This window comes from Lactuca serriola, chromosome 6 (assembly GCF_051521515.1).
Source record: "Lactuca serriola cultivar US96UC23 chromosome 6, Lser_US96UC23_V15, whole genome shotgun sequence".
NCBI classification, from domain to species: Eukaryota; Viridiplantae; Streptophyta; class Magnoliopsida; order Asterales; family Asteraceae; genus Lactuca; species Lactuca serriola.
In genome coordinates this window covers 39,012,383-39,034,435 of record NC_136413.1, presented here as the reverse complement: position 1 = coordinate 39,034,435, position 22,053 = coordinate 39,012,383, and the positions used below count along the sequence as shown (strand labels likewise).

General features: G+C 35.2%; 3 protein-coding genes and 1 non-coding gene across 5 annotated transcripts; 3 read left to right on the top strand and 1 right to left on the bottom strand.

The window, feature by feature from the left end:
- Positions 1–2,698: 2,698 nt before the first annotated feature.
- Positions 2,699–5,043, bottom strand: LOC145058363 (uncharacterized). 2 transcript variants are annotated; one of them, XM_079006282.1, is made up of 7 exons: positions 4,147–5,042; positions 3,917–4,064; positions 3,780–3,833; positions 3,601–3,692; positions 3,289–3,524; positions 3,040–3,204; positions 2,699–2,949 (listed from the first exon to the last, which is right to left on the bottom strand). In XM_079006282.1, the coding sequence occupies exons 1-7, from the start codon at positions 4,911–4,913 to the stop codon at positions 2,852–2,854; spliced, it is 1,560 nt and encodes a 519-aa protein (XP_078862408.1). In that variant the 5' UTR covers positions 4,914–5,042; the 3' UTR covers positions 2,699–2,851. The 2 variants fall into 2 exon arrangements, with proteins under 2 accessions (XP_078862408.1, XP_078862409.1); XM_079006283.1 differs by lacking the exon at positions 3,780–3,833 and having other exon boundaries at positions 4,147–5,043.
- Positions 5,044–5,352: 309 nt separating this feature from the next.
- Positions 5,353–5,425, top strand: TRNAR-UCU (transfer RNA arginine (anticodon UCU)). Its single transcript has one exon. It is a non-coding gene; the product is annotated as a tRNA-Arg (tRNA).
- Positions 5,426–16,593: 11,168 nt separating this feature from the next.
- LOC145059665 (uncharacterized) lies at positions 16,594–17,043 on the top strand. The gene has a single exon (XM_079007479.1). It carries the CDS (start codon positions 16,594–16,596, stop codon positions 17,041–17,043), a length of 450 nt encoding a protein of 149 aa, XP_078863605.1.
- Positions 17,044–18,991: 1,948 nt separating this feature from the next.
- Positions 18,992–20,481, top strand: LOC145058003 (F-box protein PP2-A15-like). The gene is made up of 3 exons (XM_079005923.1): positions 18,992–19,460; positions 19,601–19,719; positions 19,823–20,481. Exons 1-3 carry the CDS (start codon positions 19,149–19,151, stop codon positions 20,292–20,294), a joined length of 903 nt encoding a protein of 300 aa, XP_078862049.1. The 5' UTR covers positions 18,992–19,148; the 3' UTR covers positions 20,295–20,481.
- Positions 20,482–22,053: the final 1,572 nt, after the last annotated feature.

Sequence of the window (22,053 nt, the reverse complement as noted above, 5' to 3'; positions counted from 1 at the left end):
AATAATGAGATTTTTCCGCATAAAACCTAATTTAAAAACTAAATTACTATAATTGCATAAAAATTTAAACCTAAATTACCAATAATAATAATAATAATAATAATAATAATAATAGGAATATAAATGTCTATGGTAGAATTTATAAATTTTAAAAACCTGTTTTAAGAAGGAAATTAGGGACGATATTTCTTATGCTTTGGCCCAAACTTAAGGGACCATAGTTGACAATTGTTAAAAATATATGTTGTCTCCTTCGAGATTAATCAGAAGCCTAGCTTTTATCTTCCTCACTTGAAGACATGCATATTTCGCATCTTCAAATTTTAAATGTGAAACTATTTTTTTTATTGCTTCCAAGGACTCTTAAAAATAAATAAATAAATAAACAAAAATTAAAAATAAAAAATAAAAGCCAATAGTAAGCTCTATCTTTATAAAGACTCCACAGCCAAACCACTGGACGTTGGGGTGTTGTTCAGTTGTTCAAAGTCAGCTTTTAAGCGTGAGTTTATACTCCAATCCGGATAGCCTTACCTCATTTATATATTTTATAAACAAATTTCAAATCATTAAAAATATTATAAAATATGCTAAGGTTCCTCCTCATCCCTTCCCCACCCACAATTCCTTGGACCGGTGTTACGTGGTGATACTCTTCATTCATTTGTTTCAACTAATATTTTAAATTTATCATACTTATCTTATATGCCCAAAACCTCGTAACTCATATTCTATGCTCGTGTCCAACTTTGATATTCTTAACTATTTTACAAAGGTTGACTTTTTAGATAAAGTTGAATGAATCTTTTGACATGCCTTTATTTTATTGGCACATAAATATATTCAGAACCCAGATACCAACTTAGCAAATACATAAATGTGTAGAAGGAGTAATTTGTTAAATAAATCAATAATGTGACGACGTAGAATAAGTTTTCGATGTGTAAAAGAAGTTTTCGTTACACATATATAGAGTTGGTGTAGCTATAGACGATTAATTAAGTCCCACCAGGCCACCACCCATGATTCTCAACTAATGGAAGGATGTTTCTTTGGGGCGCCGATGATCTAAAGAAGAAAGTCAATTGGGTTGCTTGGGAGTTGGTCACTAAACCTAAAAAGGAGGGTGGTCTTGGTGTAGGTTCTCTCGACTCAGCTGACTCTTCTTGCCAAATGGTGGTGGAGATTAAAATCGGAGATAATTCCTTTTAGTCTACATGTATTAAGTCTATCCATAAATTAAAACTTATTGATGACAAAGCTATCGCTAAGAATTCCATTAAAGGTGTGTGGCTAAGTATTTCTCTAATTGATGTTGACTTGCAAGATAAAAGGATTTTCCTCTCGGAGTTGTTTAAGACGGTCGTTGGAAATGGTTGTGACACCTTTTTCTGGAAAGATTCATGGTGTAGTGATATTCCCTTGAAAGACTTATTTCCTAATTTGTATGTTTTGGAGACAAGTAAAGATTGTCTTATTCTAGATAAACGTAGTTTTGATAGTGAAGCTAGTTCAAGGTGGATTTGGAGTTGGTCCAGGTTCGGAGAGGCAAAGAGGCTAATCAATTTTCGGATTTAATGGCTTTGATTGACAAATTTCAGTTTCTTAGTGGACCAGACATGTGACATTAGAATGGTGACAGGGCGGGTGATTTCTCTGTTAAAGTGCTTAGAGGATTGATTGATTGATAAACATGATTTCAATGAGGTGAATTCCTTCAAGTGGTTGAATTGGATTCCTTTAAAGATTAACTGTTTTGTTTGAGATTATTGAAAAACATGATCCCAATTTTTCATAACCTTTTGAAGCGTGTTATTAATGTTCCATCCTTTTTATGCCCTTTTTGTTGGATTTGTGAGGAGTCTCTCGATCATGTCTTCTTTGATTGTGATGTTGTGAAGAATATTTGGTTATGGATTGTAGAGTGGGATGCGGTTCTCAAAATCCTCCTGGTTCATGCTTGGATCTTCTGGGGATGTTGAATTCTAAGGCGAGGGACAAAAAAATTCAAAAGTTAAAGTTGGCGATTACTTATTCAACCTTATAGGTTATTTGGAAAGCACGTAATGATATTGTTTATCGAAATGTTCAAAGATGTGATGATTATGGCGGATGCCATTTGCATTAACACATTTAATAGGATTAAATACAGATCCAAGTTAGGTTGTCTTGATTGATCGATTTGGTGTATGTCTCCTATTACGAATATTCTCTTATACTCAATTTGACACTCAGTTCGACTCTGTGTATCTGGCTTAAGCTCCTTGCTTGAGTTTTTGTTTTGTGCTAATGTTATTGCTGGCCGTTCAAAAAAAACTAATGGACACTATTCAATTCCATTTTTCACATTTTTTGTATTATTTTCATATAACATATATTAAGTTCTCATGTTAATGATGAATATTTACAATTTTTATATTTACGTTCTTACGTGTATGATCACTATGTATAGAAAACTTACATTATCTAATTATTTCTCGTTGAATATTATGTTCATTCTCATGTGAAAGATGAATATATTGATCATGTGTCTAGTAAATTTATAATATCTAACGATTTCTTGTTTATACAAAATGCTAATTCTCATATAAGTAATGAACATTTATATGATGAATATGAATGATAATCCAATGTCACAAATGTGAACCTAATCAAAACAAATTATAAACCTAAACCTAAACAAAAAAAAACACAAATGTGGGCAAATTTGTCATCTCAACATTAAATTAGATTCTATTCTTTCATTGCATTCCCCAAAATGGTGACACAATGCTACAACAACACGCCATTTTAGGCCCCTCTACATCTAAGTAATTTACAAAACTACCACCACCTCTAATGAAACCAATATTTAACCAACTCTTCCATTTAAGTCAATTAACATACCAATATGTTCCCCACATAACGCTCTTGATATATTTCCAACCTCATCAAGATTAAACATCACAACTGCCACAAAAATAAAAACTCCCATTAAAAATAAATAAATAAATATTTAATAAACATAAAAGTCAAAAAGTCAAAAAAAAAAAAACCAACCAGGAATCCCATTCTCTTGACAAAATGTCACAGCCATCATGTCCATTAAAGCCACACCTCTAGAAGCAAACTCCCTAAAAGAAATGTGTTCATACTCACTCTCACCAATGGCACAATCGTAAATGCCATGTAAGCTACTACCTTTAATTACCACGTCAGCATGAACTACAAAAAAATAAAATAATTAATTAACTAACAATCTTTTTAAAAAAATGGATGAAGGATTTTAGGCGATTTTAAGCAAAGTACTTTCTGATGCTCGAAGAGCTGCAGCTGTGTCAGTAGAGAAAAGTGGATTCCCTGTTCCAGCACCAATCCCACCGAAAATTACAACTCTACCCTTTTCCAAATGTCGAATTGCTCTTTGTTTGTTGTAAGGTTCAGAAACTTCTGGCATACAAAATGATGATTGTACACGTGTCACAACGCCTAATTTTTCTAATGTTGATTGGAGTAGAATGGAGTTCATCACAGTTGCCATCATTCTGCTCACATATGAAAAGATAATTACCAAATTAACCCTTGTAGAATAAGAACAGATTGAAGGAAATAGCAACATACCCAATTTGATAAGCAGTAGTTCTATCAAGACCATTTGATGTTACCCATGTGTCACCACAAAAGAAATTTCGTCCACCAACAACTATTGCCACCTGGATTTAAGGCTTCAATGTTAAAAGGTAAGATCAGAAAGTGGAAATGTTAATTGGAGCGAGAGATTGTTTGGAATTGAAGAATACCTCAATACCAATATGGCAAGCTATTGATACTTCTCTAGCAATTAGCATTACTACCTATAGAGTACAAGAAACCAAAAACGAAAAACCCCACTGAAGTTTGGATATTATGGAAAGATAGAATTTTTCCTTTAATTTACCTTTGGATCAATGTTTTGAGAATCAGTTCCAGTGAAAGCAGAGCCACTGATTTTGAATACGACTCTTCGCCATCTTGGATTTGTGACTGATTTTGGCTCCATGTTAGTGATTTGATGATTATTTGGGCTAGAAGTTGCAGTTGTATATCTGTAGAAACAGAAAAAATTGATGTTTTTCTCTAAAATTGCAAACTGTTAGCTGCAATGAGAAAGGTGTATAGTGTATATACCTCTTGGATTGTCTAACTGAGCTGTTGATTACACCTATAGACTTGTCTTCATCCAATGCAGGCTTCAAGGGTAATGAATTTCCAACAATCTGTTCCATTTTCTGATACCAAGGCCAGTGGCTTGTGGTGTTTCCGCCATTGTTGTTCATAACTCGGTGTCTCTCCAGCTTATACCTCTTTTTCAAATTATCTACTTTGTTCTTGCACTGTTCTACGCTCTTCGATTGATTCTCGCACCTCTCGCTCACGACCGCAGCTACCTCTTCCCAATCCCGCACTCTCAAATTTCCACGGTTCAATTGCATAAACTTCTCCAGATAAGCATCTAAGAGGAACGCGATTGCAGTGTCACTCCACTCCTCTCTATCCTTTCTATACTCTCCGCCGTTGCCTGAAGAAGAACCGGCAACCTTCGATTTCTTATTATAACTAAACGGCGTTCCTCCGTCGCTGAGATCTTCACAGTCGCTACGTTTCTCGTTTCTTGCACCGCTAATCCCAGATCTGTTAGGATCGGATTCATTTTCGTAGGTAACCACCACCATAGGTTGTGAACCGAACGCGTGATCACTGTAACCCTCGCCACTGGCTTGTAGAACACCATCATGTGTTGCCTCTGGAGGTGGTAATGCGTTAAACGGAGGAGCCTTGGAAGCTAATAAATGCGCGGTGGTCGAGAGGTGGTGGTGGAAACGCTGGTTTGTTTGGTGGCTGTTGGTGGTGCTGTCGTCACCGATAAGTACGAATTCGTCGTCACACGACGCCATCGAAAGAACGTTAGGGTTAGGGTTAGAATCGGCAGTGAAAGTCGGAACAGCGTTATAGACGACGTTAACATTTTGTTATTGAGTTTGTAGATAAAAAAAATAAAATAAATTACTCATCAGTATTGAATGCATTTGCTTCATTTACAAAGAAAAAGAATTCATGTGTGTGTGAAATAAAATTTTAAATTCATTCTTTCTATATATTTGTTTGGTGGGTAGTCAAAGGTTTTGGATGATAATTACATTAGTACATTTGAGAAGTAGTTTTGTAATTAACTCTTTTATAACTGAGAGTTTTGTACGTATTAAAAAATATATATATAAAAAAAATAAAAATAAATAAAAGGTTAGAATAAGGTGTTAGAGGCTAAATTTGTAGGTAAGAACAATAATGTGGACTTATACAATTTATAATTATTATTTGAAGTAGAAAACAAAAGCGCCCATGGCCTAATGGATAAGGCGTCTGACTTCTAATCAGGCGATTGTGGGTTCGAGTCCCACTGGGCGTGAGCTTTTTAAAAAATAGTTTTGGCTTCATCCTTTTTGTCGGCAAACTCTCTCTCTCTCTCTCTCTCATCATAGTTTTCCTTGTTTATCGACCTCATCTTTATCTCATTTCATCATTTCTTTTTTCCGAAAGAAATTCTTGCCAAGACCATGATAGTATGCTACTTGTTACGTGGACAATAAATCTAAAAAAAATATAAAGACCAGTTTATTTGAATTTTAAAAAGTTAGTATTGCTTCGACAACATCCTTCATTAGATCAAACACTATCGATTAATACCTAAAACATATGGCAACTATAAGTGTGGAATCGAATGAATACGAGGAAAATGGAGATAATGAACACCGAAGGGGAGGAGAGTAGTGGGAGCTTTTATAGATGTAGGTAATCGAGGTATTAATGAAAACTCAACAACAAGAAAGGTGTTAAAAAACAATTGTAAGCGGAAAACCGAATCATTTACAAACGCTAACAATTTAGATGTGACTTTTGTTGAAAAAATCAATGATATTAGATATCTTGAGATGACTATTTTTCGAAAATGATGGTAGAGATTGCTTTTGCAAATGAGAAAAAAAAAATCTAAAATAATCACTTTCGTAAATGGTGGTCATTTTCTAAATGCTCAAAAGTTGAGTCATTTCTCTATATCGCTATCAATTTTATGAATATCCCTATAAAGACAAGTATGTCATAGATTTAATGTATCAAATTGTCACAAACAACTTAACCAAACAAACTCTTTTTTCAACAACAATTGCCATGACCCATGACAAAGTCAGACGACCATTAATATAATTGAATCAAAATCGCTTGATTACTTTTTTGTCAACAATAAATATAGTTTAATTAAGATAACAGTTACCGGATAATGGGCGAGAAGTACCAGTGAGTTATACGAAGAAACAAAACACCAAACATGAAGAATTGGAATTAAAACATAATACCAACAACTAAGCACCATTATGATCAATAGATCCATTCCAACAACAAAAGCAACAAGATATTGAGTTGTCAATTGGATTAGTTTTCAAAAAACACATATAGAAAGCACCGAAATATATCATCATATATTTGGCGACCACAACTCTACCACCAGATCGTGGTCCTCCCACAATTTACACAAACATTATAGAAAATGGACATTACTATGTACAAATCCATAAGAAGCTATTTGCCATAAAATAAAGGAAACAAAATAACAACAAATACAAACTTGGATAAATTCAAGGATGGTGTTTAAACATTTTCTGAAATCTGTAATTTGTCCATTTTGTCTGGGATATATGAATTCAGAATTGGATAATCCAAGAATAAACCAATCTGAATTACAAGCCTAATTCAGATTGAAAACACAAAATACCTTGTTTGATGTGTTCTTGAGACATAGAGAAGTTCTGATATAATTTCGAGTAAGGGTAACCGCGGTGCGGTTATTAGCCAAAACCTCACCACAAACCGTAAATGCGGTTAATCCATTTTCAAAACCGCTTGGTGCGGTTATTTTTACGGTGCGGTTAGACGGTTATTTTTGCGGTGCGGTTTTGTTTTTTCTGTGTTGCGGTTATTAACCGTATGGATTTAGTGCTGTTATTTTGTGTGATTTTTAACCACAGTTTAGAGTTCAAATGGTTTTAAGAGTTCGTACATATTACTTGTAATAATAATAAATAAATAAAACCATAAGGTATAAGACAATTAACTTAAATCACAAACAATTAATATCTTAAAAACATCAAATCAACAGTAATTAACAATAAAAATCTTAAAATTGTCTAATTTCATCAATTTTCAAAGTTAAACATAACAAAAAACCAACATTTTTTTCTTCTAGTATTTTATTTATCTTTTATTTATGAAACTTGTCTTATTTTTAATATTTAATATATTAATAATTAATTAAAAAAATTATATATAATATATGAGGTACGGTGCGATATTTTTTGCGGTTTTTGAAAACTAATAACCACACCGCACCACAAATTTGCGGTTTTTGTAAAACAGAAAACCTCACCATCGGTTTTTATTGCGGTTGCGGTTTTTGCGGCTAATTTTAGTTGCGGTGCGGTTTTTGCTCACCCCTAAATTTTCGAGTATATGAATGTTCAACCCTTTTTCTAGAACCAGAGAAAAGTTCTTATACTAGAGGGAAAAGTGGTTAAAATCGGTTAAACCAAAAATTGCGCCAAAACATGGTAGTTATTGGACACAACCGATACCTACATCATCATGATGTCATCAGTGAGGTTTTGGTGAGAAAATGCATGATTGGAGTCTCACTTGATACAAAATTCGTTTAGGTTTCGGGGCGCTACCCCCTAGCCCGCCTGGGGTGTTACCCCTTGGAACCCCGCTCGCTGACCGGTCTGCGGAACCATCACCAGGGGCTCTACCCCTTACACCCCAATAGGGGCGCTGCCCCTAGACCCCACCAAGGGGATTGGAACCCTAAACCCAGGGGTGCTGCCCCAGATCCCTGTATTCCCGAGTTCATATTTATCACACCGATTGTGCACCCCGCACCTTTAAACTCGGTTGGTAAATGGAGCTCGACATATCTCATTATTAATAATAATTACACCAAAATACGTTGATAACACTAAAATCACCAAAAATATCTCCTCACAAACATTATAAATACCTAAGCCATATAAGGTATCAACAAGTAATAATTCACTCCCAACTCTCAATATCGCTCTTATACACTCTTGAGTACACATCCCTAACTTAGGTGTCAAAGTGTAATCCCAGGACTTCCCTAAATTACAGTTGAGTCTAGTATATTCTTAGCGATCAATAGGTCTTTGAACATCCAACTCAAACAAGAAGACTCCAATCACTCTATACACCCATCATTAATCCTATCTATTTAGGACTTGGTTACATCACTATATTTTAATAGATGACGATTTCAATCAAGAGATTCATACAAATGATAATGGAGCAAATACGTTTACCAAGGATCTTTCCATTGGGAAATTCAAGCATTGCTTGAACACCATTTGCTTGCTCAAGTGTCGATGTCATCTAGGCATTTAGGGGAGAGATCGGTTTGGACATCTTGGATATTCAAGAATGCGTTGCACCCATTTACGTGTCACAAGTATTTAAAGAGTGAAACTCATTTGACTTGGTTTTTGTATAACTCATAACCTATTTCACTCAAATTAAAAGCTTAAGAGGATATTTCTTGTCACATCTGATGGGTTTTATACAAACAAACAATCCTATGTGTGCATGCAACCCCAGATTTGAGGATCTATGTTTTCACTATTAGACATACAAGCATTGAACACAAAAACTAGAAACCCTAGGAGACATATATAATTTTCGAAATTAACATATAATTAGGGTTAGGATACATACCTTGATTGTTATATTGTAATAACAATCAAATCCTTAAAGATCTTGAACTTTGGTAGCAAGCGCCACAAGTGTCGCACCTCTAATGGCTCACAAACAAACCTAGCAACCAAGGATTACTATGGAGAGAGAGAAGTAGAGTAGAATTTCGGCCCTTAGCCTTTCTTGGAGTGCCATCCACGAAATCCAACCCTTTAGGGTTTTATATAGGTGATAAGGAAGGTTTAGGATAAGGCAGGTGTATCTTAGATAACCCTAATCCCTTAACTTCTTCCCTAAGGCTTCCAAGGCACCCTTAGAGCCCAAGGAAACCGTAGGACACTCTAGATTTCGTTCCCCACCTCTAAGGGAGGTTCTAGAATGCTCAATGCACAACTTTTGAACATTTTCACCTTTAGTCCCTGTAGTTTCAATTAATTCCTCTAATCCCAAAATTAATTTCTGATTAAATATTAATTAAACAATATGATTTCTAATTAATATATTATATCCATAATACATTAATAAATCATTTATCTTGATTATTAATTTATTAACCAAGCAATAAATTAATAGATCATTCTTCTCTCTCTAACAATTATCCTATTCAATTGTCAGGTTTGAAGGCAACCCAAAAGGACATTGCAACTATCAATTCAAGTACATAAAAATTATAGTTATGGGCTTAGACACCTAATCCAACAGTCTCCCACTTGGATAAGTCTAATAACTATAATTGCAAGTATAACTTCAAAATTTGACAAGCAAATTTTAGCTACCAAAAGCTGTTGTCGAACTCTGACCTAGTCAGTGACGTGTCCTTAGATAAGGGATCATATATTCCTCCATTCTAGATATTGTATATACATAAGACATGGATCTTAATCATTCTCTCTGTCTATGTTCTGTTTCACGATTTCTGATTTATGATGACTGACTAATTGAACAAATCAAATCAGTCCCGGCTTGGCCAAGCACTTTATGGTGTCATCACTAAATCATCGAGGGGCCCACAAATATCGCTTTTATCCAACTTTGGGTAAAAGGAAAGGATAAACATCGACTCATATGCTTGCTCTATTTACTCATCAAATCACACACAACAATACGTTTTATAACACCAAGTTACTAGTGCGTTTACGTACTATCAATGTGCAACCAATTTGCAAACTATAACTCATATCTCTTTGTTTCAAGAATATAAGATATTATCGTCTCACAATCACTCGTGATAAAATCCATGAAGTGATTCAAGTGAGCGTGGGTTTAATCCAATACTCTAATCTTATTAAAGCACTCATGAACTCTGCAACAAACTTTTGCTATGTCTAAAAACTTTAGACAATCTACAGACGGACTCATGACAATCTTGCTTCATACTTACTCCCAATGTATGAGCGACTGTGGATGTTTGAATAACCTAGTTATTCTGGAAGTCAAAACATGCAAAGTGAAACGCAATAATAATATTAATCCTATATGACCCCAAAACTTTTGAGCGTAAATAAAAACACTTTTATTTAAACACCATATTGATTACTCATTATTCATTGCTTACTGTTTCAGAAAATCAACTTATTACTCGAATTATAACCACAATTGTCCCATGCTCCAAGAATGCACACTTTGGTTTCCTATGGTCCATACTTTGTGAAATAGATCAATTGAAAACTTTTCCAACGAAACTCATTTCACAATCCCCAATCCTTATTATTAAAATAAGAAAACCAAATTCTTGCCACTTTTAGAATATGTCAGATTCTAACATTTTATGCAATGATTCTTTCGTAATGTCATAGCACAAAAGTCACCAAGACCCGGCTAATGAAATTACAAGGTATTCTATCGGAAATTGTTACAAGACAATTCCATAGATGTGAAGTCTTACATTCAAAATACATTCCTTTGAACATCCTTCTCGCATAAAAGTTTCTAACCTAGACATATTTCTTAATATCCAACTCCCATTAATGGAAACATTTCCATATTTTCCATATGACAACTCATTCTTAATAGAATCTTATCTATTCATAATAATGTCAATATAGTCCATCCAATACTATACTTCCAACTACTTACAAGCGACAAATCCTCAGCGAACCTTAGATCGTCCTTTGATAGTTGTTTAATTATTTTAGTCAAAACCGATTCTAGTTCTTTTTCCCTCTTAATGCCCTAGGCATTTGGAAAATTTTAGAATGGTCAAATATTACAGCATATGCAATCGATCCTATACCCGAAGCGTATTGGACACGATGCATAATGTCTCATATAAAGACATGATACTTTATCAGTCTTTTGCCATAATATTTTGTTAGCCATGTTCTCACAATTCGAACTATGAAGAGGGATGCCGTAATCATAATCGAATTTTGAGAACGTGCTATGTATCCTTCACTAAATTTTATTAACATTTCTTGATCTAAGCTTTTAGATTTTGAAACGAAGTATAATATTCTCTCCCTTGATTATAGAAAAACAACTTTTCAACCCCTACAACTTTGCAAAGTTAATCTTTGTTTTCTATAATTAATATTGTTAACTTGCAATACTTGAAATAATAATCATGCTCCCACTAACACAATGATTATTTCTATACAAGCATAACACTTATGCTCCCACTGGCTTTGACATGTATTCAGAAAACACTTGAACTTCTAGAAAACAATGCTTATTGAATTCCTTAAGTTCATATTTCTAATACCTAATGCTTCGATAAGCCTTTATCTAAGCTTCTCAAAATCACACACCTTTCCTTAGACAGCTCACATGTGTGTCTAAACTAATTCAGAACTTATTTTACTAAGTCCTAAATGTTCAGACTAATTGCCAAATTTCACAATTCGAACTATGAAGAGGGATGCCGTAATCATAATCAAATTTGAGAATGCAATTTACATAATCGCTATCTTCTTAAAATCTCTCTTGGTGAAAGCGTTTCCTCACCTTCATTTTCATGAAGGAGAGAAACCTTATGACACTTAGATTTTATGGTGTATGTGTTCCTATCCATGTGAATTTGTCATAACCATAATCGAAAGATAATGTTTGTGACAAATTCAAACTCTTATGGATAGAACTTGTTCATTCTTAATTTCTTTCCATCAAGGGTCCCACCATTGCTTCCCAGTTATTTGGCAGCTCACCTATGCCAGTCAATGTACTTTCATTAATCAAGGTGTTTTCCCTTAAGCATTCAATTGAAAACTCGTAGAACTCATATGCATAATCACTCAACTAGATTGGCACAGAAATACAATTTTGTCAACACGATAGGTTATAATCCTCAAGTCGTGTGCTACTGTTTAATAGGTTTACTTCTTGATTTGTTCTTGAAATTTTTCAAGACAATTTAGACTCCCACTGACCTCTTGACATATATGATTCTCTTGTCAGGAACCTTTCCTAGACAAAACAAATATTCAAGAGTTAGTGTAGTTCTTATCAAGACAAAACACTTCACATAATTGCTCCTAGTTGGTCTTTGTCTTATCCAAGACAACACAACTTACCAATTTTCAAATGTGCAAGAATAAGAAAGCCTTTTCCAAACCCCACATTTGATGAGTGTTCTAAACCTACTTAAGACTTGTCACTCAATTCACAATCTTGGAATATAACTCTAAGACTTGATATTGGAACGAAGTATAATTGACTTCTTGATTTTAACCATTTCTACAATTCTAGATTCCTCTTCTTAGACATACATATGCACTAAGACTCACTTGGAGGATCAATTGAGATATGGTTCTTCATCATTAAGACTTATCATAAAACACAATAAAAGGTACTCTCCCTTCTTCTTAGAATAGACAAACTTTTATCTTTCTGCCTACTTGATTCTTCTTATTCGTTCTGCTATTGGTTGAAACTCTTTCAATCAACTCAGAATTATACTTAATCTTATAATTATAATCATATTTTACTAAACTTTAGTAAATCATGATGAATATCTTTATCACTCTTGTGGTGGACTTGATCAATGCACAACCTAGTGTACTCGATCTCCTAGTCCTTCTCTTGACACTTTGTCAAAGAATTAGTCTAATTTCCAAATATGAAGTTTCTCATTCATCACGCAACCAAGTTGCATGACTCCAAGTTCCTGTCCAACTGAAACTTGGGCGATGAGAATCTTCCCTTATTTGGCAAATTCTTGACATTTCGACAAATAACATAATTAAGAATCAAATCCATTATAACTAACAATAGAAACAATCAGACATCAATTTTTCATACACACCATTGCAAGGATAAATAAATAAGACAAAATCAAAATTTATTTTATTGCGGAAAAATATTGTCCTTACAATGCGATTACTAATGAAAACTATGTAAATATTACTTAGCAATCTATCCTAACTCTAAAGTAGTAGCTTAAATATTTGATCCTTGAATCATGCGATAGAAATCCATTTCTTCGTGATCAGACTCAGCTTGCTCCTTCCTTTAAGCTTCCTTTCCTTTTTTCGACCCTTCAAAACATCGAAATGTAATCTTATCACATCATGTATTAAGAATCTCCAAATAGGAAATTAATAGAGTTAGATAGTGGATTTTTACCTAAAGCAGAGTCATACATCTTGACTCTCCCATCTCTTAGATCTCTCAGGTAGTCAGGGCAGCTTCGTAACCAATGGCCCTTCTTTTTGGCAGTAGAAACTTATGGACTCTCTGGAATGGCACACAGGACTATCTCAGACTCAGTCTTTCTCTTGTGTAGAGAAAACTTTTCTGGACTTCCAATGTTACCATTGCCCATAGAGGGTTGGGATATTGATTTACCAGACAAATATGCTGACCAGTGCGCCTAATCATTTCTGATTCAGCAGTAATAAGCAAATAAGTCAAATCAATAAGGGTCATGTCGTGGTCCATCACATAGTACTCTCTAACGAACTTACCATATGATTCAAGAAGTGACTGAAGAACCAAGTCAACAGCCAACTTTCTTTAAATATCGACACCCAACAATCCTAATTAATCAACCTTTTATCCAAGATATGAGCACGTATAGACTTTCCATTTTCGTGTCTTTTGCCAATAGGGCTTAAGTGACCTTGAACTGTTCAAGTCTTCGAACATGTGGGTCATGGAGAATTATTGGAGGAGGCGGAGGAAATGAAGCATTATTTCTATTTTCATAATACAATCGTGGAAGATCATCTTCACGTGGAAAACTTTTTCCAACGGATTTAGGAAGACCATAGTTGTCAGACTTTGACATCTATAAAACGGGAGAAAATTCAAGTTAGTTGATTGAGTCCTTAATAAGACACCCAAATGAGATATTAAGGCTAGGATCCAACACAATATTCTACAATTTGGAAGAGGGATGTCGTAATCCAACTTGCAGAACATTTGAAGGTAAGTGAATGACGATTCACTAATTTTCCACCATGAAAAACGAAAAGGAGATTAAGTTTTATATGTATTGAAAACTCCTAGATCTTTTGAGATTCATTGAACTTTTCAATGGCATGTTTAAATCTCGATATGCCCCTCGATTTGTGACTGGGATGCCGAGGATTACAACACAGGGTGTGAATAACCATGCAAACTTACATGGTGCCCCCAATGTTATAGTCACCTATTCGATGTGCCGGTTAACCACACACGCTCCACCGAAGTATGACCAACATTGAGTCACCCTTTGCTGCCTTTGCTTAGAGCCATTTAGTGTGCCGGTTAACCACACACGCTCCACTAACGTCTTTTCAAGGGTACAAAGTGTAATTTCATGGAATTGCATCAAATTCACTTTTGCCTAAAGTAAATAAGATTGGGAATTTTGTATAAAACATTTAGTTACTTTATACTTCATTATACTTTTAATGGAAAGGGTTTGCCCTATCCTACCCGTTCGGCTAACGACCCTCCACCAATTAAGGAAGCGGTGGGTGAGAGTGGACACCCATTAAACGGCCATTTTATAGGCCATAACCTTATACCCCCTTATAGACCGACTTCGTGAATGGGCCTACTAACGGTAAGACTAGCAGTTTAAGTTATACATATATAATATTAGACTTTTAATGTTATATATAGTATAAGGGTGTATTTTACACTTTTAAAATACTAGGTGGTCTAATTTAATAAATTAGACTTTTAGTTTAATTAAATGTAAACCATATCACTATGGATTTATTAACTATCTTTTAATTATACACTTAATTAATTTAATAAAACCATAAGGGTGCAGTTTGAACTATTTTGATTTAATAATTATTCAAAAATTAAACAATTAATTAAATTATTAAATAAAATAAGGATTACCAATTTAAATTAAATATATTAACTTAATTTAATCCTATATCCATGGATTTCGAAATTTAGGCAGGGATATCTTTAATTATCCAATTAAACAATTAACAAGATAATTACCAAAAATAACAACCTACTAACAGATTCCTTAGATTTCGAAATCTTCTGCTTGGAGTGGAAAGCAAGGCTTTCAAACTTGCCTAAAAATCAAAAACCCTAGGCTTAGGAAACCCTAGATTTCGACTCCAATGTGGCCAAAGGAAAGGATTTTAAAACCCTTAGGGATTTTCGAAAAATAGGGTTCTTAAACCCTAATTTGCGAAAAATTAAAGGCCTTAGGGTTTAATAGCCATAAACCCTAATTTTGTCTAGTTCAATCAATTGTACCAAATCTAATTGAACACAAAAACCATACTCTCTGATACCACTGATGGGTTTTATACAAACAAACAATCCTATGTGTGCATGCAACCCCAGATTTGAGGATCTATGTTTTCACTATTAGACATACAAGCATTGAACACAAAAACTAGAAACCCTAGGAGACATATATAATTTTCGAAATTAACATATAATTAGGGTTAGGATACATACCTTGATTGTTATATTGTAATAACAATCAAATCCTTGAAGATCTTGAACTTTGGTAGCAAGCGCCACAAGTGTCGCGCCTCTAATGGCTCACAAACAAACCTAGCAACCAAGGATTACTATGGAGAGAGAGAAGTAGAGTAGAATTTCGGCCCTTAGCCTTTCTTGGAGTGCCATCCACGAAATCCAACCCTTTAGGGGTTTATATAGGTGATAAGGAAGGTTTAGGATAAGGCAGGTGTATCTTAGATAATTCTAATCCCTTAACTTCCTCCCTAAGGCTTCCAAGGCACCCTTAGAGCCCAAGGAAACCGTAGGACACTCTAGATTTTGTTCCCCACCTCTAAGGGAGGTTCTAGAATGCTCAATGCACAACTTTTGAACATTGTCACCTTTAGTCCCTGTAGTTTCAATTAATTCCTTTAATCCCAAAATTAATTCCAAATTAATTTCTGATTAAATATTAATTAAACAATATGATTTCTAATTAATATATTATATCCATAATACATTAATAAATCATTTATCTTGATTATTAATTTATTAACCAAGCAATAAATTAATAGATCATTCTTCTCTCTCTAACAATTATCCTATTCAATTGTCAGGTTTGAAGGCAACCCAAAAGGACATTGCTACTATCAATTCAAGTACATAACAATTATAGTTATGAGCTTAGACACCTAATCCAACAATATCCACTCCATTGCAACGAATGTTACCTTATAAAATAAACATCGACTTGGTAAATTTGTATTTGAACTTTATATTAACGAAATATATTTGTTGTAAATATATGTAGTATCTCTCTATTAGTTTAGCTTGATCATTTTCCCAAAATAACTCTCTTTTTATTACCCATTCCTTCAATGAAAAGGGTCATCAAATTCTATAACATTGTACATGGTATCAGAGTGCCTTTAGCTCTTGCTCTATTTCTTCCTTCTGATTTCCTTTTCTCGTCTCATCACGATGAGTGACAAAGACGGAAACACAACATGCAAAACCAATTCTCTTCATCCTGTCTACACGGTGACTAATATACAGAACAAAATCAGAGTGCTTGATCGTACGAATGTGAATTACTCATCTTGGGTAAAACTATTCCAACTTCATGCACGTGGATACAAAGTTCTCTCATACATCGATGGCACAAAATCCCCAATCAAGACCAAACCTCTGTATGAATCTTGGGTAGAGATTGATGTCATTTTCCGTCAATGGATATATGGAACTATATCAGATGATCTCCTGGTCAAAGTTCTTGTAACTGAATCCACAGCTCTTGAAGCATGGACTCGTATCAAAAACAACTTTCTTAACAACAAAGGCTCCCGAGCAGCCGCCTTGGAGCAAGAATTCATGAACTTGACTCTCAAAGCCATGCCCTCTCTTGAAGCCTACTGTCATCGGCTCAAATAACTTGCAGATTAGTTGACAGATGTTGAAAGTTTGGTGAGTGCAAGGCCAATCCAAACGGGGGGCAACCCGGGCGACCGCCCAAGGTCCACGTCTCTGAGGGGCCTAAAATTTCTAGGATATGTAGTGTATATATAAAAAAAATTATTACCTAAATGATTTTTAGGGCCTGAAGTTGGTTCAAACTCAAACTAACTCAAAAAATAAACAATTTGGCTAGCTTGTTGTTGCAAATTGAATCAGTCTATAGTGAAGAATAAATGATATCTTTTTGAATCTTTATTATATTTGTCTTTGTGGGGCCTTTTTTTTCTTTTCGCCCCGGGCCCGATATATATTTGGACCGGCCCTGGGTGAGTGAAAACAACCTTGTGTTACAACTTCGTGGTCTACCTACCGAGTATGATACTGTTGCCTCCTTCATTAATCAAAGCCTTCCCTCATGGGATACGACTTATAGCATGCTCCATCTGGAACATCACCGTCAATCAGCTTGGGAATCGCTTGCCTCTCCACCAATTGTTGCTGCCGTCTCCGCCTCAGAATAGACCTGACAACCCTAACCGTGGTCCTCCTTGCAACTATAATCAATGCCGATTCGGTAACCCACATAACCAGAACCATCGTGGTTAAACAAGCAATCAAAGACGCCCTTCGTGGTTAGTGAACAATTCCAATCCACCATAGTGGGCTCTTTGGTGGATGATGCCTCCACCATGCCTATATCTAACACAACCTGGATGGATCGCCAACCTATGGAACAACATCCCGCGTCAACCAACACTGCATCAGGCCACAACTAGGACTCCACAACAATAACAACCCAACACTAACAGTGAAGGTCAACATCACCAAGCTCATATGACTGATTATGATGCCTTGGAACCCACTGAACCCGGTGAAGCCTTTCAAGCCATGACCATGGAACCCGGTGATAACCAATGGTACATGGATACAGGTGCATCTTCCCATCTCACAGCTGATCAAGGTAAAATCATTCAACTTTCTCAGTTTTGCCGCGTTACCTCTATAATTCTTGATAATGGAAATCGTGTGCCAATTCTTGGATCGGGCAACACCATTCTCACACAGTCTCCCAAAAACCTTCACCTCAAAATTATTCTTTATACACCACATATTATCAAAAACTTAATATCTGTTAGACAATTCACAATTGATAACAACTTTTTTGTTGAATTTGATCCATTTGGCTTTAATGTGAAGGATTTTCCAGTGAGAAGCTCCCGAGTCGACAAAACATCACAAACAACCTCTACCCCTTCATAATAGCACCATCAACCTCTACCCCTTCACCAATGTCGCTCGCACATCAACCTTCTTGGCTTCTTCAACAACCGATTTTTGGCATGACCGTCTCGGCCACCCCAGTCTCCCCGTTAGGGATTTTCTTGTTTCAAAGTCTTTGATTACATCTTATTAATCATAACCACATGTAAACATCAAAAGATTCATCGGTTATAAAGATAAATATCCCGTGAATATCACGTTTTTCTATCCTAGTATCTTTTATACAAAAAAACGAAATTGAGGTGTCCACTTTAAAAAAGTATATTGACAATAATATCATGGTCGGTGGCGTTCACCATTCAATCCATGTCTTTTGCATTCAAAAGTATTAAAACGTCCGCCACAATAAATTGGCAAATTATCTTCCACTACAATAAACACAAAACAAGTTTTTTGATCGAAAAAACTTTTTTTTTTTCAAAATCCGAATTATATGATCTGTTGTAAACAATTATACTAAACATTTTCGAAGATAAGGTAATTTTAGAGAAAATTAATCATAAATGATCTTTGAAGGAAAAGGTTATTACACAATGATTAGTAGTTGATGATTTTATTTCTGGAAAAAGTCCGACAATTCTATTCGAAAACAAATCTTTGTCTTGGTACGACGTATTAAAATAAACACAAAACTCCACAACAGCCGAGGGGGAAGGCTGTCATCGACACACAAACAGCTTTCCCTCAAATAAAAATCTCCCTTCCACCACACTCCTCCACCGGCGACCACCACCACCACCACCTACTGTCACATCCTCACTTCACAAAATCCCCAAAAATTGGGGCTAAAGGTTGATTACATGGGAGCGTCGTTGTCTAATTTGACAGAAGGAGGGTCGACAGCCGGCAACGGAACCGGACTCGGCGATATACCGGAGAGCTGCATCGCCGGTGTTTTTACCTATCTTACCCCGCCGGAGATATGTAACCTAGCACGACTCAACCGTTCGTTCCGTGGCGCTGCTTCATCGGACACCGTTTGGGAATCAAAGCTTCCACCTAACTACCAAGATCTGCTCGACCTAATTCCACCTGAGAGGTACCAAAATCTCTGTAAAAAGGACATCTTTTCTCTCCTCTCTCGCCCTGTTCCCTTCGACGATGGCAACAAGGCAAGCTTCTGAATCCCTTTTCCCTTTCGTCTCGTATTGATCTCTATTCTTTTGTTGATTTACATGTTTTTGTTTTCAATTGGAGTCGGATCATATGTTTTACTTCAAAATCTGAACTTGATTTTGATCGAATCTTGTAGGAAGTATGGTTGGATAAGGTTACTGGAAGAGTATGCGTGTCAATCTCCGCAAAGGCAATGGCAATTACAGGGATAGAAGATCGAAGATACTGGAATTGGGTGCATACTGAAGAATCAAGGTTTATAACTTCATCATTTCATGATTTCGTATCAACAAAAAAGATGGATTAATTGTGTTATGTGTACTGATTGTCTGATTCTGATTCTGTTGCTATATCACAGGTTTAACATTGCAGCATATTTGCATCAAATATGGTGGTTTGAAGTAGATGGGGTGTTGAAATTCCCATTTCCAGCTGATGTATACACGTTATCATTTAGGATACATTTAGGAAGATTTTCAAAACGATTGGGGAGACGTGTATGCAGCTTTGATCAAACTCATGGGTGGGACATAAAGCCTGTAAGATTTGAATTATCAACTTCAGATGCTCAAGAATCATCATCTACTGAATCTTTTTTAGATGATTGTGATAAATATGATGAGACAAATGGAAATCATAAACGTGGTTGTTGGATTGAGTATAAAGTAGGGGAGTTCATTGTAACTTCATCTGATCCTGCTACTGAAGTAAGGTTTTCAATGAAGCAGATAGATTGCACACATTCTAAAGGTGGGATTTATGTAGATAATGTGTCTATAATCCCCAGTGATCTTAAATTGGGTAGAAGAAGAAGAAGGATGTTGAAATAAAATGGGGGAAATCTTGATTGCTTTTGTGGAGATAGTTAAGTGTCCATGTATAATTGTTACCACTATGTTTATGATCCAATTTTGATTGGCCTTCTGTTGATGCTAATGTGATTTAGTGGGATGTTGCATTTGGTTTCTTTGTGTTGTATGATTACAAAATTATTAAGTAGAAACTTGTTTTTTGTAATGTTTTTGCATGTTTTTTTTATTGACTTTATTACAAGGCAAAACATGACACATCAAATCTCAATTATGTGAGCAACAAGAACAAGTAGTTAACTCATTGTAACCACCTATAAATAGCAATTGAGATGGAACCATTGTTTGCATAAAGCAAGAGAACACTCTAAAAAAGGATATCAATTTGGAAGTATGAAGCCGATGTTAAAGTAAAGCTAATCAATAAGCAAGTATGATGAATATGTTAAGCAGTATAAATGACTTATGCATGGAGTACTTATATGATATATTGGTATGTTTTCCTTGGCTAATATGATGTTATGTTTATATAGTAAACATATGTTTTATGGCATTTTATGAAATTAGCATGTGTGTTACATATGATGCATGAAGATTTGTATGCATGTTATGTATGACAACATGACATCGAATATCTGACCTCATATGGAAAGAACAGATGTTGTGCTAACGGATTTTATTGGGCTGCCCTTATGTGGACCCGTGGCTGAGCTAACCCAAGACAAGTTTTTGACATAAATGGATGTCAAAAACTTGGCATCTCGAAGGATATTTTATGATGATGATGAAGGGCATATTACTAAACATGGGTATGTGTTATGAGAATTGTTTATTCATGAAACCATGACTATTTACTAAACTTAAAAGCTTTATATATATATATATATATATATATATATATATATATATATATATATATATATATATATATATATATATATATATATATATATATATATATATATATATGAGAGAGAGTTATGTTCCAATGAGAACATTTTTCCCGTGAGAACATTTGATAACATTTTTTAGTCTATGAGTTCAAAAAACACGCGTGTTTGTTATTCAAATACAAATTACCCACCTAACTTCCCCCACCATATTATGTCATTCTCTCTCAACTCATATGGATCTAAATTGACAGTACTGGACCACCACCGGAAACCGTCGGGAACCACTAGACCACCGCCAAACCATCGACTCCATATTTGCTCGTTCACGACCTCCCCAACCTCTAATCCTCCCACAATCGGAAGCCAACTCCTCATATGGAAAACGGAGGTCGCTATGATGAAAATATGTATACAATAATTTGGAATCTGAGAAGTTGCTTAGCTGGAAAGGTAATCAATGCATGTATCACTGGAGATGGGAGTTCCTTTTTAGATATTATCATCAACTTCATATCGCAGGAGATGGTAGTTATATAAGAAAAGAAAGCACGACGGCCACCACAATTAGTCATCAAACTATTTGGTTTGCAAGCTAATGTGCGTTGAACTGTTGATCATTGTTGGATGAGTAAATAGAGGAAATGATGTGGAATCCATCAACAGAAAAAAAAAAGCCACCATCAGGTGGAGAAACTGACACTACACATTTGAAATAGGTACATTTTCTTGACTATTTGACTTTATAATTAGGTTAATATCCAATTGGAAGCCGCTCCTTCTCTTATCCTCTCCGATCTCGTTTAACTGGTCACCAAATTTGTGTGTTGGAATGAAAATGGGATAATTATACACTGATACTTCACATGGAGGTGGAGTTTTTTGTGTTG